This window comes from Canis lupus, chromosome 18, assembly GCF_048164855.1.
Source record: "Canis lupus baileyi chromosome 18, mCanLup2.hap1, whole genome shotgun sequence".
Classification (NCBI taxonomy): Eukaryota; Metazoa; Chordata; class Mammalia; order Carnivora; family Canidae; genus Canis; species Canis lupus.
The window spans coordinates 28,868,924-28,883,335 of record NC_132855.1 but is presented as its reverse complement, the minus strand read 5'-3'; the positions used below and the strand labels follow the sequence as shown (position 1 = coordinate 28,883,335).

Below are 14,412 nucleotides of genomic sequence, written 5' to 3'. Positions count from 1 at the left end.
ACTGTTTTAATGATCTTTAAAAGGCTCAAGAGAAGAAAATTCTCCTTTAAATGAGCAGTCTACTTCCAGAAATAAAAGTTTAAAAGTTAAGAACAACTCTAAGGGATGAAAAAAAAATTAGTACCTATTAATAGTATCACCATATGTGGCTCTAATAAGCTGCTGAAGTAGGTTTTTTATATTCCTTCGCAACCACTGATTTCTCTCTTTTAAGTCGAATACTTCATCCATAAGAAGCAGCATTACCCTAAGTGGAATATTGTCATCCACCTGACAAAATATGGGAAGAAATAAAAATACATTTATTTGAGTTACCTATCTACTATGAATGGCTAATTCTGCTGCTTTTACGAAATGACTGGTACTCTATTTCAGAAATCAGAGAACAAGTTGTACTATAGTCTTCACAACCTAATATTCCATTCTAATAATAAAAACATATATTTTTAACAGTCATTTTGAAAGAATACAGAATTTTACAACCCTACAATTCCAAAGTGGTAGTGAAAAAAATTTCTCAAAGTGGATCTATGGTGTCTTAGGAAAAAAATAATCTGGCTCTTTTACTTTTAGTAGAGTCTGTACTACTTTGCTAAGGCAAATGCTAGCCCCCTTTGCTGATTATCTGGAGCTTCTTTTTGAAAAGAACAAAATATTCTCAACATTTCTCCTTATTTAATAGAACAAAACATAATCTACATAGAATAACCTATTTTGCTTGGTTAGTTAGTCATATATACTTAAGTATTTTCAGGAAAAAGAAGCTAAGATAAAATTCAATATATAACTAATTTAACATTATTACAAAGGGCATATTTCACTATAGTTCTAAATTTTCTTTTAACAAGTAAAAATTTGTAGACTTTTATTATGGGAATATTCAATTAATAATACAAAAATTAAAGATAAAAGACAACTAGGAGAGGAGCAAAAATCAAAGTTGAAAAAGTAAAGACAACTGGAAAGTTCTGATGTGAAAAAATATACACAAAGCAAAAACGAGATTTAGAACTACAATAAAACTGTATATAACTGACAGTAATTTTATAATTCTTTCATCACTAAGATACTCTTTCCAATCATTTTCTGATTGAGTATATTCATTAGTTTGATGTGACATGTAGTTCTAATAAAAACCTAAACTGTAAAAATCCTTAACAGAAGGTATGATGTTATGGATATTATACCAGCATAACTCATAATAAGACATTCTAAAATATTCCTGAAAAAGCAAATAAAATTTTATCTTTGCTTAATACAGTTTATCATAAGAAATTCAATGAAAAACTGAAGGGATAGAATTATAATTTTAAAATAAATCTGTCTAATACAACAGAATACAAAGTCCAGACCCAAACATATACAAGAATCTAATTTGTGACAAGGGAAAAAGACAGTACACTTGGGAAAAGAGGGCCTTCTCAGTAAATGATGCTTGGGTCAGCTGGCCTCTGCCCTCACTCCATACACAAAAATGAATCCTAGATAACCAATCCTAAATTTTGGCATGATAAGACAAAAAAGATTTTTAAAGAAAAATCATAGGTGATCTTTGTGACTTTGCAGTAGGCACAGATTTTATATATATATATACACACTACACAAAAACACACCAACTAGAAGATATTCACAATATACAAATACTTTCATCTGACAAAGAACCACTATTCAGATTATATAAAGCACTCTTGTTAATCAAAAAAGACAAAGACAGCCAAGCCAACAGAAAAATAGAGGAAAGAGCTAGAGGCACAAGACAAGACACCCAAATGGCCAATAAACATATGCAAAAAGGTTCAACATTTCCACAGTCATCAGAGAAATGGAAATCCATATGAGATACAACCAGAATGGCTAAAATTTAAAAGATATAACATACTGAATGTTGGCAGGCTATGGAGCATTGAAATTCTCATGCATTGCTGGCGGCAGTGTAAGCAGCACAAACACTTTGGAAAACTACTTGAAAGTGTCTATTAAGACTTATAAATACCTTCTAACCAAGGAATTCCATTTCTGGGTATAGACCCAAATGAAATGTACACTTAATTTTTTAATCAAAAGACATGTACCAGAATGTTCACAGGAGTATTATTCATATTACAACAAATATATTGTACTATATTTACAAAATGGAGTACTATAAGTCCACAAGAATGAAGAAACTACAATCACACAAAACATGAAAGAATATCACAATGTTGAGCAAAAAAATTTAAAAAAAATTTTTTTAAAAAGCCAGACTTAAAGGAGTACATACCTTACAGTTTCATTTATATAAAGTATAAAAGCAGGGTAGAAGTCAGGATAGTGATTATCCTTGGTAGGGGAGAGGATAGTGACAGGAAGAGAGCATTAGGGGCTTTCTGGGGTATAGGTAACATTCTGCTTCTTGCTTAGAGTGCTGATTACATGGACATGTTCAGTTTGTAAGAATTCATCAAACTTAACACATACAATAATATACACATAGGTATTTAGTTATAGATATACATATTATACTTCATTAAAAAGTTAAAAAGATCTGCCAAGTATGATTTCAATTACAGCTGAATACTACCAAAAGTAAAATTAACTCACAGTATCATCAAGTTGAGCTGAGACCCGACAATGTTCCGGATCTGAGTCAGTCTTCGGAATCAAAGGGGGCACCTAATAACATTTAAAAAAAATAAAATAAAAACAGAACAAAATAAACACACTAAAGCAGATAGTGAAAGAACACAATACAATAAGAAATCAAAATTAATATTAAACATAGTAATAGCATTTAATCTGGTTTTTGGAATGATAGATTAAGTTTACTTAGTATTAAAAAGTATTAACTATCTACAATTAGAAGCTCAATGTTAAAGTGTGATAACTTCATTATCATTACAGTTTTTTTCCTTTAAAAAAAAATGGACTTTTGAATCAAAGGGGAAATTACTTAGTCAAACCCCTATACTTTTTAGAACTTAAAGCTAAGAAAGTTTAAATTATTTAAAAGCCAAAAGTTAGTAGCACAGGCAGAGAAGAGAATTCCAATCTTCTTTATTTTACCATAAGGAAAGCTTAACAGTTAATAGACTTAATAAACTTAAAAAGCTAATTAACCTATTGATAGATAATATAAGTTATGGGGAAAATGGAGAGACTGGTATTAGCTGATAATCATTTGTCAGTATGGCAGGGACCACCAAGATCATCTACTATAAACCCTTCACATTGCTGGTAAGGAAAAAAGAACTGGGAAAAGCTCAGTGACTTCTGTACAAAGTCATATAAGTAGTTACTGGCAGAAGTGGTACTGTAAAATCCTCACTTCCAGTGTTAGTGTATGTCCCCATGATTAGAAACAATGATAAAGCATCAGAGAAAGTATGAGATAAATAGAAAAGTATGGATTTACACACACATTATTTCAGGAGTTGTCTCTTAAATAAATTCTACCTGTGTGTGTGTGTATATATACACACATATATGTATATATATATACATATATATATATTTCCTCTTCATTCATTCAAACACGATCTAATAAATAAAAAACACTAACAGTAATAGGGTTTTTTTATAGTTTTGATTATAACCTTAAACAAGTAGGTTAAGATTATTAAGAAGTAGAAATCAGAAAGCAAGAAACTACATGGTCTGCAATGTAATGAAAAAGCTTCCTTGAAAATTCTTCTATGCTACTCATGAGTATATACAAGTAAAGGATGGCCCCAGAGGCTAATGATTTTGAGAATTGTCCTCCCTTTGATCTCCTAGCCACTCGGTCATTGATCTCCTAGCCACTCGGTCAGGTGAAGCAGGAGAAATTAGCCTTTATGTTTCCTGATGAATACTAGTATAGCTAATTTGCATAAAAGCACCTATTTTTGTTTTAAAATTTAAGAGCACTATAAAATAAAAATGGCATATAGAATGTAGTAGTACAAAGGATGTTTGTTAACTTCACTGACTTTCAAAATTCTATCACAGCAAAACCTGAGGACTGGATTTTATAGTATCCATTTCTAGTAAGAATTTATTCTCTTTAGTTTTTTTATTCTTTATAAGACTATGTGTGTATACAGCTTTATACTTCTGAAAAGAAATAAGGTAAATCTAAGCAAGAGCTGAGTAAATCTTAATTGACTTAAAAATAGTTTGCTGTAGATATTACTGATTACTGAAAACATCTTCTTACCTTGAAAAATGATTGCTTTATGTCTTGACCTAATCTTTCTGACATTTTGCCCATGTTGTCAGACATTTTAGTCATTCCCTCTGCCAAGCTATCAGGAAGGGATTTAACTGCATTTGAAACATTCCTCATAGAATTTCGAAGTGGGTTTACAAAAGTGTCCATCTAAGGGGAAAAAATATTATACCATGACTTCACTGAATCAGACTTATTATTTAACTGAGAAGCTTGGGACAATACAGAGCGCAACACACATGAAAATAATGCAATCATTTTCTAGTCTATAATATCTTATTGCATTTTAAAAATACAGGACTACTGTCTTCAAAATGTACTGTCACACACAAATATATGATTTAAAAACTGGGGTGATAAGGCTATTGCTAGAAAGTACAAGCTTTAGGTTATATAAAAAATAATATATATTGGAGTGATTACTAGCTTTGCCTGCCTTATTAAAGAAATTCTGGAAAAAAGAAAACATTTTCCAAAACAGAAATCGAGGCAAATGGAATTAGCCAAAACATACTCCTGCTACAATTCAAGGCAACAATAACATAGGTATTTTGAGGAGACACTGAAATATAAACAAGCAGAAAAAATAAGCAGAAAGCTCACATAATTAACAAGTAATGAGATTTATTTTTTAAAATAATTTTTTGGGTAAATTACATGCTCAGAATCTACAGAGGGACTACAGAATCCTTTAGTAAGACAGAACAGAAAAACTATGATCAGAAAAAACTATGATCAGAAACATAAAAACGACTAATTTCCAGGGGAATAGGAAGCATTAAAACTGACATTCTGACTGCACAAATGTCAGATAATTTCAATAAGAAAGGTAGAAGCATCTAGAAACCAAAATAGTCTGCATATGGAACCCGAGATTTTTGACAGAAAAAAAAAAAAAAACACAAAATGAAAATCACAAAAACTACAAGAAAACTAAGAGTGTCATAAGAACTAATGCAGAAACAAATTATGTTCCCTGTCAAAAAAAAAAAGAAAAAAAGAGAAAAGGAAAGGAAAAAGAAACACTTCACTACTTTAGGAACACAGCACAATATTAAGAGATGATATCAAGAAGACAAAACTCCTTCACTCTACTATGCCTTCATGGTTTCCATTAAGAAAAACTAGAAAAGATTAAATAAGTACTATAATAAACAAAAAAGGTGAATTTCAACATAGCTGTAAAATAATTGGGAGTTTTAGTTACTCTTTGGATTAAGCTGAGCCAATAGTGTTCTAGATGTGCTTGATGGAATATGCAACATTTAGGAGGGACAATGTCACAACAGAATAATTCAGAGGAGAATCAACGGACAAAAACAAAGACAAAGAAGGGTTTGAAAAAACACTACCACTGGTACACAGATATAGAGATAAAAAGGATAAAAGATGAAGCTGTGTGTGCATATGAACCTGTGTGTAAAATTACGTGTGAGTGTGTATACGTGGCCTCACATTATCTAGACATGGGCTAAACTACCACTGATGCTCTTTTAAAATTAACCTAAATCTGTATAGTGAATTAGTTAATAAATAAATAGCTGCCTGTGCACTATCTTAGACCTACAGAATCCATTTCTTTTTCCTTTCCTTTCTGTTTATTTTTCAATTTCTGAGGGTAAAAAGCCCAAGCATCTGTACTGGGGACAGGAAATGGGTGAACCAGGAGGAATGGAAAAATCTCCACAGTTGATTCTGATGCCTAATCCTGAAAAAAGCAAAATTTTAGAAGCATAAAAAGAGTCCATCACTATATGACAAGATTTCCAAAAACAGGATTTGCCTTAAAACACACGCTTGAAACAACACACACACACACAAAAAATCTTGCAAATCACCAAGCAGAGGAGTGAATTACGATCACCAGCATAAGCATACACTTAGCCTGACTTAACCAAAGACATTGTCTCTTCATTATCACCTCAATTATGTGTATCAGAAACAACACAAAGTAATTTTAACTTAAATTTAGGTCTCTAACTATAGCTTAAAATGCCTTCACACCATGTATAAAACTGGATAGAAAGAAACTGTGTGCATAAAGGAAGACTGTTATTACTCTTCCTAGGAATTGCCTACATATTTTGTAAGGCTGGACAAATTGTGACCAGATTGGTATGTTATCAAGGATAAAATGTTTGCAGATTTTTTTCTAATACCTATTTAATTTCCAGTAAAATATAATTAAGGAAAAAATATTAAATTATAATTTAGCCAAAAAGGAAATGTAGCTGAAAGCTCCTAATTCTTGATATGCATAAAAATTATTTTCCCAACCTAAAAGAGGTTATGATGACCTTGGTAATAACCAATATGACTTATGAAAAATGTATGTTGCTATGCATTTCCAGAAGATTCAGAAGGATCTTTAGATTTCAGTGGTAATATTTAAAAAAACAATATATAGCTATTTGGATCTATAAAGCATCTATGTGCTTTATACACACACACACACACACACACAAACACACAACTATTGTCAATAAAAAGAAATTGTGTACGATTAAAGTAACATTTCTTTTATCTCAAAGAAGTTGTTATCAGTTTATTAGTTTATCTTAAAATGATACAATCCTGAGAGACAATAGGTAAACATCAAAAAGATGGAACACTAGAAGATACGTCTATTGACAATAAAATCATTTAGAGTTGAAATTTAAACTCAATCACTTCAATCATGAAATACAAAGACAATACTACCACATCCCCCACACACACACCACTAAGAGGTACATAATATGGAACTTATTAAAACAAACCATTCCACTTAAAAATGTTAACATTCACTGGGATGTTAAAACTCAAAACCCTAGGGTAATCATACAAAATTCTTAGGTTTAATTCTTACTTCTGTACCAGCAAGTTAATTCTTAACTTATTTTGTACCAATTCCTTAACCTTTTTAAAAAAGTCTATGGGGAGGAGGGGAGGGAAGAGTAGTAAGGAAATCACTTTTTGTTTGCTTGCTTTTAATTTTCATTTTGAAATAATTTTAGACTTTTGAAAAGTTGCAAAAATTATAGAGTTCCTACCTGCTATCCACTCAACTTTCCCAATTGCTGTTACTGCTCCTACTACTGCCTCTACTACTACTTTACTAAGAGGTAACATTTATTCCAAAGTTAATGAAGTGGCAGGTGCTGTCAAACAGGGAATGTCACATTTATTTTGTACAATGCTGTAAAATGAGGATTAACGTCTTTATTTCTTGAGAAAATTAAAGGACCAAAAGGTGAAGAAACATGTTGCAGGTCACAACTAGTAAATGGCAGAGCAGGGATTTAAACCAAAGGCTAATTCCAAAGTCTGCATTCTCATCCACTAAACTATCTAGACCAATTTGAACACTTAGTCATTTTATTGTCTTAACCTACCATCTAATTCCAAGTATAGGACTTGGATCTCTAAAGGAATTTTAAATAATAAAGATTTCACTTAAGAGTCATAAATAATTTCAGGAACATAACCTATTCAACATTTTTCTTATCTTTACTACAAGTAAAGGACATTTCCACCTGGTAAGAAATAGTTCCTTCTCAGGTTATTGAAAAGCTTGTGACTTATGTTAGGCAAATCTTCCTCACTACATTATTTCAGAAATTTTTCTTTCTTTTAAGCTCCTACTAGATTTTAATCTACATGTAAAAATAGGAGTTTATACTTATTAGATATGCCTATCAATAGTAGGCTTAAGAAGCACAGAAGATAAATAGGCCAAGATGCATTAAATAGAATTTTCCAATTTTAAAACATACAAATATATTTTCTTTTATTTAAAAAAAAAAGTATGAAGGGGTACTTGGGTGGCTCAGTTTGTTAAGTGTCTGCCTTCAGCTCAGGTCATGATCTCAGGGTCCTAGGATCAAGCACCACATCAGGCTCCCTTCTCAGCAGGGAGTCTACTTCTCCCTCTCCCTCTGTGCATGTGCTTGAGCTCGTGCGCGCTCTCTCTCTCTCTCAAATAAGTAAATAAATAAATAAAATATTTTTAAAAAATGTATGAAAACAGACCTATAAAGAAAACCTATGCAATGGTCTGCTTACCTTGCGAGCAAAGTCCCCTTTCCCTTTACTATAGGCTTTGTTCTCAAGGAAATCATACACATAGTGAGCCAAAGCTGGAGATGCTTTCATCATTTCAGGAGTTAAGAGTAACTAACAGGGAAAAAAAAAAAAAAAAAAAAGATATCTTACATGGATACAGTACTGGAAATTAACTCTTATCTATAATATTTTTCCTGCTAGAAAATTAAGAATGTACAGAATTTTAATTTTGCATTTAAAAAATTTACTCAATTTATAAATAAAGCATCAATAATTCTATGACCATTAATAGTTTGGTGTATATTCTTCCCATCTGCTATTTTGACTTTCAGTGTATCTCATGTGAAAGCTGCTCAAATGTATTCACTACAGTAGTCCCTTTCTCCATGGGGGATACATTCCAACCCCCCCTAATGGAGGTCTTAAAGCCACAGATAGTACCAAACCCTACATATACTAGTTTTTTCTATCCATACATACTTGTGATAAAGTTTAATTTATAAATTAGGCAAAGAGATTAACAATAGTAACTAATAATAGAACAATTATAAAAACATGTGAATGTCATCTCTCTCAAAATATCTTACTGTTCTGTACTCACCCTTCTTGGGATGAAAAGGGATGATAAAATACCTACGTGGTTAGATGAGGTAAGGTGAGTGACATATGCATTGTGATGTAGCATTAGGCTACTACTGACCTTCTGACAATTCATTAGGACAATCACCTGCTTCTAGACCATGGCTCACCGTGGGTAAGTAAAACCACATAAAGCAAAGCCACAGATAAAGGGGAGACTACTGTAGTCTGTTTTCAGGTTTTACAGCTTATACTGTATACCAAGACCCACATCATCCTAATTATAAAGTTAACATTAATAGAACGTACATAAATAATGTGAACTTACTACTCTCACAACTGTTAATGATATAACCTAAGGTTCTACCTTAGTTCCTTCAATGGAATATATTTTGACACATAATGAGTTCATTAGCTATAACGTATATAGTACAGCCACATTTAAAAGATACATTTATGGCACCAGATTTGGGAAAAGGTGATTATCTTTTAAATCTTATAAATAATTGATACAGATTTTTATACAATTAAAGCTAGCACATTAAAAAAATCAAAGTGTCTGGGGTGCCTGGGTAGCTCAGTTGGTTAAGTGTCCATCCAACTTGATTTCAGCTCAGGTCATGATTCAGTGTTGTGAGACCAAGTCCTGCATTAGGCTCTGCACTCAGTGTGGAGTCTGCTTAAGATTCTCTCTCTGTCTTTGCCCTTCCCCCCACTTGTACTTGCTCACTCTCTCTTAAATAAAATCTTTCTAAAAATTTAAAAATCAAAGTGTTTGACAAGAGTCCTACAAAGCATATCAGACATTCAACTTTAAGTCAGAAGGCAAAGGTAAATAGTAAGAGATTTATATGTTTTGCTATCTTTTCAGGAAATAATAATGCCATGGAATTACAGGTATGATTATAAGCAAACCAAATCAAATTTACAAATGTCTTCATAAACGTTTAAGAGAGAAATATAACCTTCCAAATAAAATATCCAGTATAGCATTAGCTAAGTTTCACTACATACTAAGGCAGAGTCAGCAAACTTTTCTATAAAGATCCAGATAGTAATTACCTTAGGTTTTATGGTCCATTGTGTCTTTGCTGAAACTACTCAACTCTGTTGTAGCAATGTAATAAATAACAATAATAAACTAAATGACTGGCTGTGTTCCAATAAAATTCAATAAAACATATGGTGAACTAGATTTGGTCTGAGTCTGCAATTTGCTGATTTCTGTTCTAGAGGGTGGAGTAGGGATCTAAATAATGGAACATTATATACCTGGGCTAAAGCCAGGTTTACCAGATGAAAATCCTTTACAAGTCATTCATTAGTATAAAAAACTATAAAGTGATATTATTATTATTATATCTGGCATTTGGATACATGGTTCTAAAACAAAATTTTTTCTAGGATAAGTAACTTGTGAGACAAATTTTGTTATTTCCCAACAGAAATCTACATACTTATGATAGTACATGTTAAGAAATAGTCCCTTGGATCTCTTCCTTTTTTGAATTATCCTGTAATTTTAGAAGCCTTAGACTCACTGTGGACTACAGATGGCATTTATCAGGAATGAAAATCTGTTAACTTTGGATCTACCTCATAGAGCTACTATGTACTGAATAGGAAACATTTATCTGTTTAGCGTACCATAAAACATCTAGACTTTATAGTGATGTAGAAGATAAATGTGGGCCTGTGTGTATTCATTTAAACCTGAAGTAACAAAATCCCAAGCACTCAGTGTCCAGAAACTTCTAAATCAGTCAATAAACAGAGAATATTGATAAATTACTGAACAGTATGCATGTGTCATCTGACATGCTACTGGAAAGTGGTTACTAACCCACTATCATATTAAAATGTTAACAAGGCAATCTACTGTATCTGTATGCTATATTAAAATGAAAACCTATGGATAATAATAAACATGGACTTACCTGCAAATATGCATTTAAATCCTTTTTTCTTTTTTCTAAAAAATCTCTATCCATATTATTAAAAGTCTTTTTACCAGGAAGCTTCAATATGCTTGACAGATTTTCAAACTAGAAGATAAAATATATTCAATAATTTTAGCTTTTTACAAAAACAGAAAAGTATTTTCTAAGTAGCAATTCCTCTATATATCAAAATCATCTTTAACTGGTTATTTTATAATGTATTTTATTATATTAAGCAAACATCAGAAAATATGTCCAAGCACAGTTCTAATGCTATTTATTTATAAAGGAGTACTTTCAATGAAGAATGACAAACATGGCTAACTGCTAAAGATGGATGATATCCCCATGGGATTTCATTTGAACACTCTAATTTTGTTCAAAATTATCAATAATAAACAGTTTTAAAAATATTCTCCAGGATGCCTGAGTGGCTCAGGGGTTGGTGTCTGCCTTCGGCTCAGGGCGTGATCCCAGGATCCAGGATCAAGTTCCACATTGGGTTCCCTGTGGGGAGCCTGCTTCTCCCCCTGCCTATGTCTCTGCCTCTCTCAGTGTCTCTCATGAATAAATAAATAAATCTTTAAAAAAATTTTTTTCCTTAACACTTTGACTTGTGAATAAAGTATTAGCAAATTAATTTTTAATGATCAAAGATCCCTGAATTCCTGGCTTGTTAAGAAATCTAATTAAAAAAGTATTTTTTAATACTGATGACTTCCTATCAGTTAATCATTATAATAGCTAATTTAAAAATAAGAAAGGCAAATTTCAAAGTATGTATTACAGTTTTACCACAACTTTGCATATAAACAACTATAGTATAACACTGACACTTCTTCCCCACCAAACACATGAATAATAAACTCAGAGACTACTAAGAAAAAAACTTAAAAGCCATTAGCATCTATCTTATCTTTGTAAGGCCACAAACACTAAGTATACATGCTCTAGGTTTGCATTTACAGACTCAACATCTGGGTGCACCTTCAAAGGTCCATATATATGTGTCATGCCTTGCTAAAGCACAGATTTTAGCTACATCAGCTACTAACACGGCATTGGAGGAAAATCATTTAGCTAGTGACTGTGCCTAGCCAACAGCCTCATAACTGAAACTTCAAGCAGCCTTGGAGTTTTTCCCATATGATACATGTCCTGAAATGAAACAAACTTTCTAGAACTATCCTTTGTTTAAAAACATCAACAATAATGACTCTGTAAAGAAAATTCACTCCTGGTGCAGAGATTAAAGAGGAAACAAAAAGGTATAGGATAATTTTCATCCCCAAACTGGAAGATTCTGAAAATACTAAATGGAATGGCAAATAAGATGGTTGCCTGGAACTGTAATATGAATAAATTTATTGTATGTTATCCATAAAAGGTAAGTAGCAGCAGTTCTTTTCTTTCAGCAAAGACAAGAAAAACAAAAAAGGAAAGTTGAAATTTACAGGGACTATGTTTACAGATAAAGCACAGCTAAAAGGCAAACAGGCTGATTCTTATTTAGCATTTTGCTTAAAGCTACATTTTCACTTAACAAGCTTTGTTTTTAAATTCTTAAGCTCTAAGCAATCTAAATACTTAAGTAATCACACACTACTATGATCTAAGAGGAAACAAAGTCAAAACCACTTTGACTATACTGAGCCCTTACAAAAATACATTCACTTTATTAATTTCATTTAATTTCTGATGCTGTACTGAAAATGGAAATTTCTGTATAACTGTTCTATTAGTAAAGTTTTTCAAAGTATGTTTTCACTTATATTTGTAAATGCGTAAACATAATTACATTCCTAGACTAGAAAATTTCACATTAGATCAAATTCCTATTGATTTGTAAGTAAATAAAATTACTTCTTAGCAATTCAAATTATCTTAAAATTTGTCATGTTTGGATAAAGTGTGAGGATGGAAAGAAAAGATACATAAGCAGTGGAATTTTAGGATATGAAACAGGTAATATTTAAAAATTAAAGCAATTATTTCTTCAATATGGAATAGAATATTCATTCACCTCTGCAAACAAATCATGCTAAATATGAACAAACAAATCAATAGATATTGATCTATTCAACAACAAAACTAGAACGGGTATGTCCAAAGTTTTTTAATTTCCTTATGAATATAATTCAAAATAGTCTTTTTCAAATGTGCTTCTAGAGTCAACACTAATCCATTTTTTAAATTTATTTATTCAGACAGAGAGAGAGAGAGAGAGAAAGAGAGAGAGGCAGAGACACAGGCAGAGGGAGAAGCAGGCTCCATGCAGGGAGCCCAACGTGGGACTCGATCCCGGGTCTCCAGGATCAGGCCCTGGGCTCAAGACAGTGCTAAACCGCTGAGTCACCCAGGTTGCCCAACACTAATCCATTTTTTATCACTTTTAAGGCATAATAGTTTATTTCACTCTATTCACAGAATATGTTAGTGAGATTATCATGGTACCAACCATATTTTTTGCACTATCTTAACTGAAAAAGGTATTTTCTGATTACTCAAATAATACAATATCATTTCAAAGCTTCTGTCCATTTAAATGTCATTATCATTATTTTAAGGACAGCTACATACTTAAAAACCTTGAATGAAATCAAAGATTTTCAAAAGTTAAAATAAATTCCATAAATGATATATTCCAACTCATCTGGTAAGAATAGATTTTTTCAAAGTTAAAGAAAAAAGTAATTAATAAAAAGTAAAACAGAGAAATACTTTGTTTTCATTTGTTATCTTAAAAGGTCCATATACTTCTATAAAACAAGAGGGTTGTATTTCTTAAGAATTAAAAACATCTGGTTAATGTTAAACTTAATTTAGGTTGTAAATAAAACAACTTAATGGTCAAGGATTTAACTGTTACACTGATGGATAAAGATGCCATTTAAAATAACTATAACTAGGGACGCCTGGGTGGCTCAGGGATTTGGCGCCTCCCTTCGGCCCAGGGTGAGGTCCCAGAGTCCCAGATCCAGTTCTGCATCGGGCTCCCTGCGTGGAGCCTGCTTCTGCCTCTTGCCTGTGTCTCTGCCTCTCTCTCTCTCTCATGAATAAATAAAAATCTTAAAAATTAAAATAAAATAGCTATAATTCAATTATGTTGCCAAAAACAAAAACACAAAATATTCTGTAGTGATTGTCCCTATTTTAAACCAAACACCTCTGCAAAGCACCATACACACACATACATGTGTACACACACACTTAAAATCATAAATATACATTCATTTTAATTTTCCAAGGTAGACCACTGATATTTTGTCACTAGTCTACAATGGTTAGCACTGGTTAAAGATCAATTTATTGGTTAAATGTCTGAAATCATTCTAACATTATGTTGATTATATAAAAATTCTTACCTTATTTTCTTTTGCTTTGGTCAGAATCTTAGCATCCTCAGAACTATTTAGAATCAAATTATCAAATCAGGACACAATGTAAAGCACACCAACTTTAAAGGCCTCATTACCTGTTCAGTGATCCTCATATGGAAGTCGTGAAAGTCACTATACCGACGATAGGTTTTCCACATCTCCTCACTGTTAAGATTGCGCCGGTGTACAGTAATGGCATATAATGCATATGTCTTGCCATGATCATTACAAACGCCTGCCACAGCATATGGGTCATAGTCAGCATATACTAGTCATTTAAAAC

The 14,412-nt window shown here is 32.1% G+C and overlaps 1 protein-coding gene across 9 annotated transcripts in view; it reads right to left on the bottom strand.

Annotated features, from left to right (window-relative positions):
• The window catches only part of SNX13 (sorting nexin 13), a 180,668-nt gene that overhangs the window by 71,148 nt on the left and 95,108 nt on the right, over positions 1 to 14,412 (bottom strand). For 6 of the 9 annotated variants that reach the window (XM_072783853.1, XM_072783851.1, XM_072783856.1 and 3 more), the window contains 6 exons: positions 14,225 to 14,397; positions 10,747 to 10,854; positions 8,231 to 8,341; positions 4,175 to 4,336; positions 2,581 to 2,652; positions 125 to 270 (listed from right to left, as the gene is read on the bottom strand). In XM_072783853.1, the coding sequence (XP_072639954.1) occupies positions 125 to 270; positions 2,581 to 2,652; positions 4,175 to 4,336; positions 8,231 to 8,341; positions 10,747 to 10,854; positions 14,225 to 14,397 (772 nt within the window). The remainder of the gene's footprint in view (positions 1 to 124; positions 271 to 2,580; positions 2,653 to 4,174; positions 4,337 to 8,230; positions 8,342 to 10,746; positions 10,855 to 14,224; positions 14,398 to 14,412) is intronic. The other 3 variants (XM_072783854.1, XM_072783852.1, XM_072783859.1) reach the window with 1 other exon arrangement.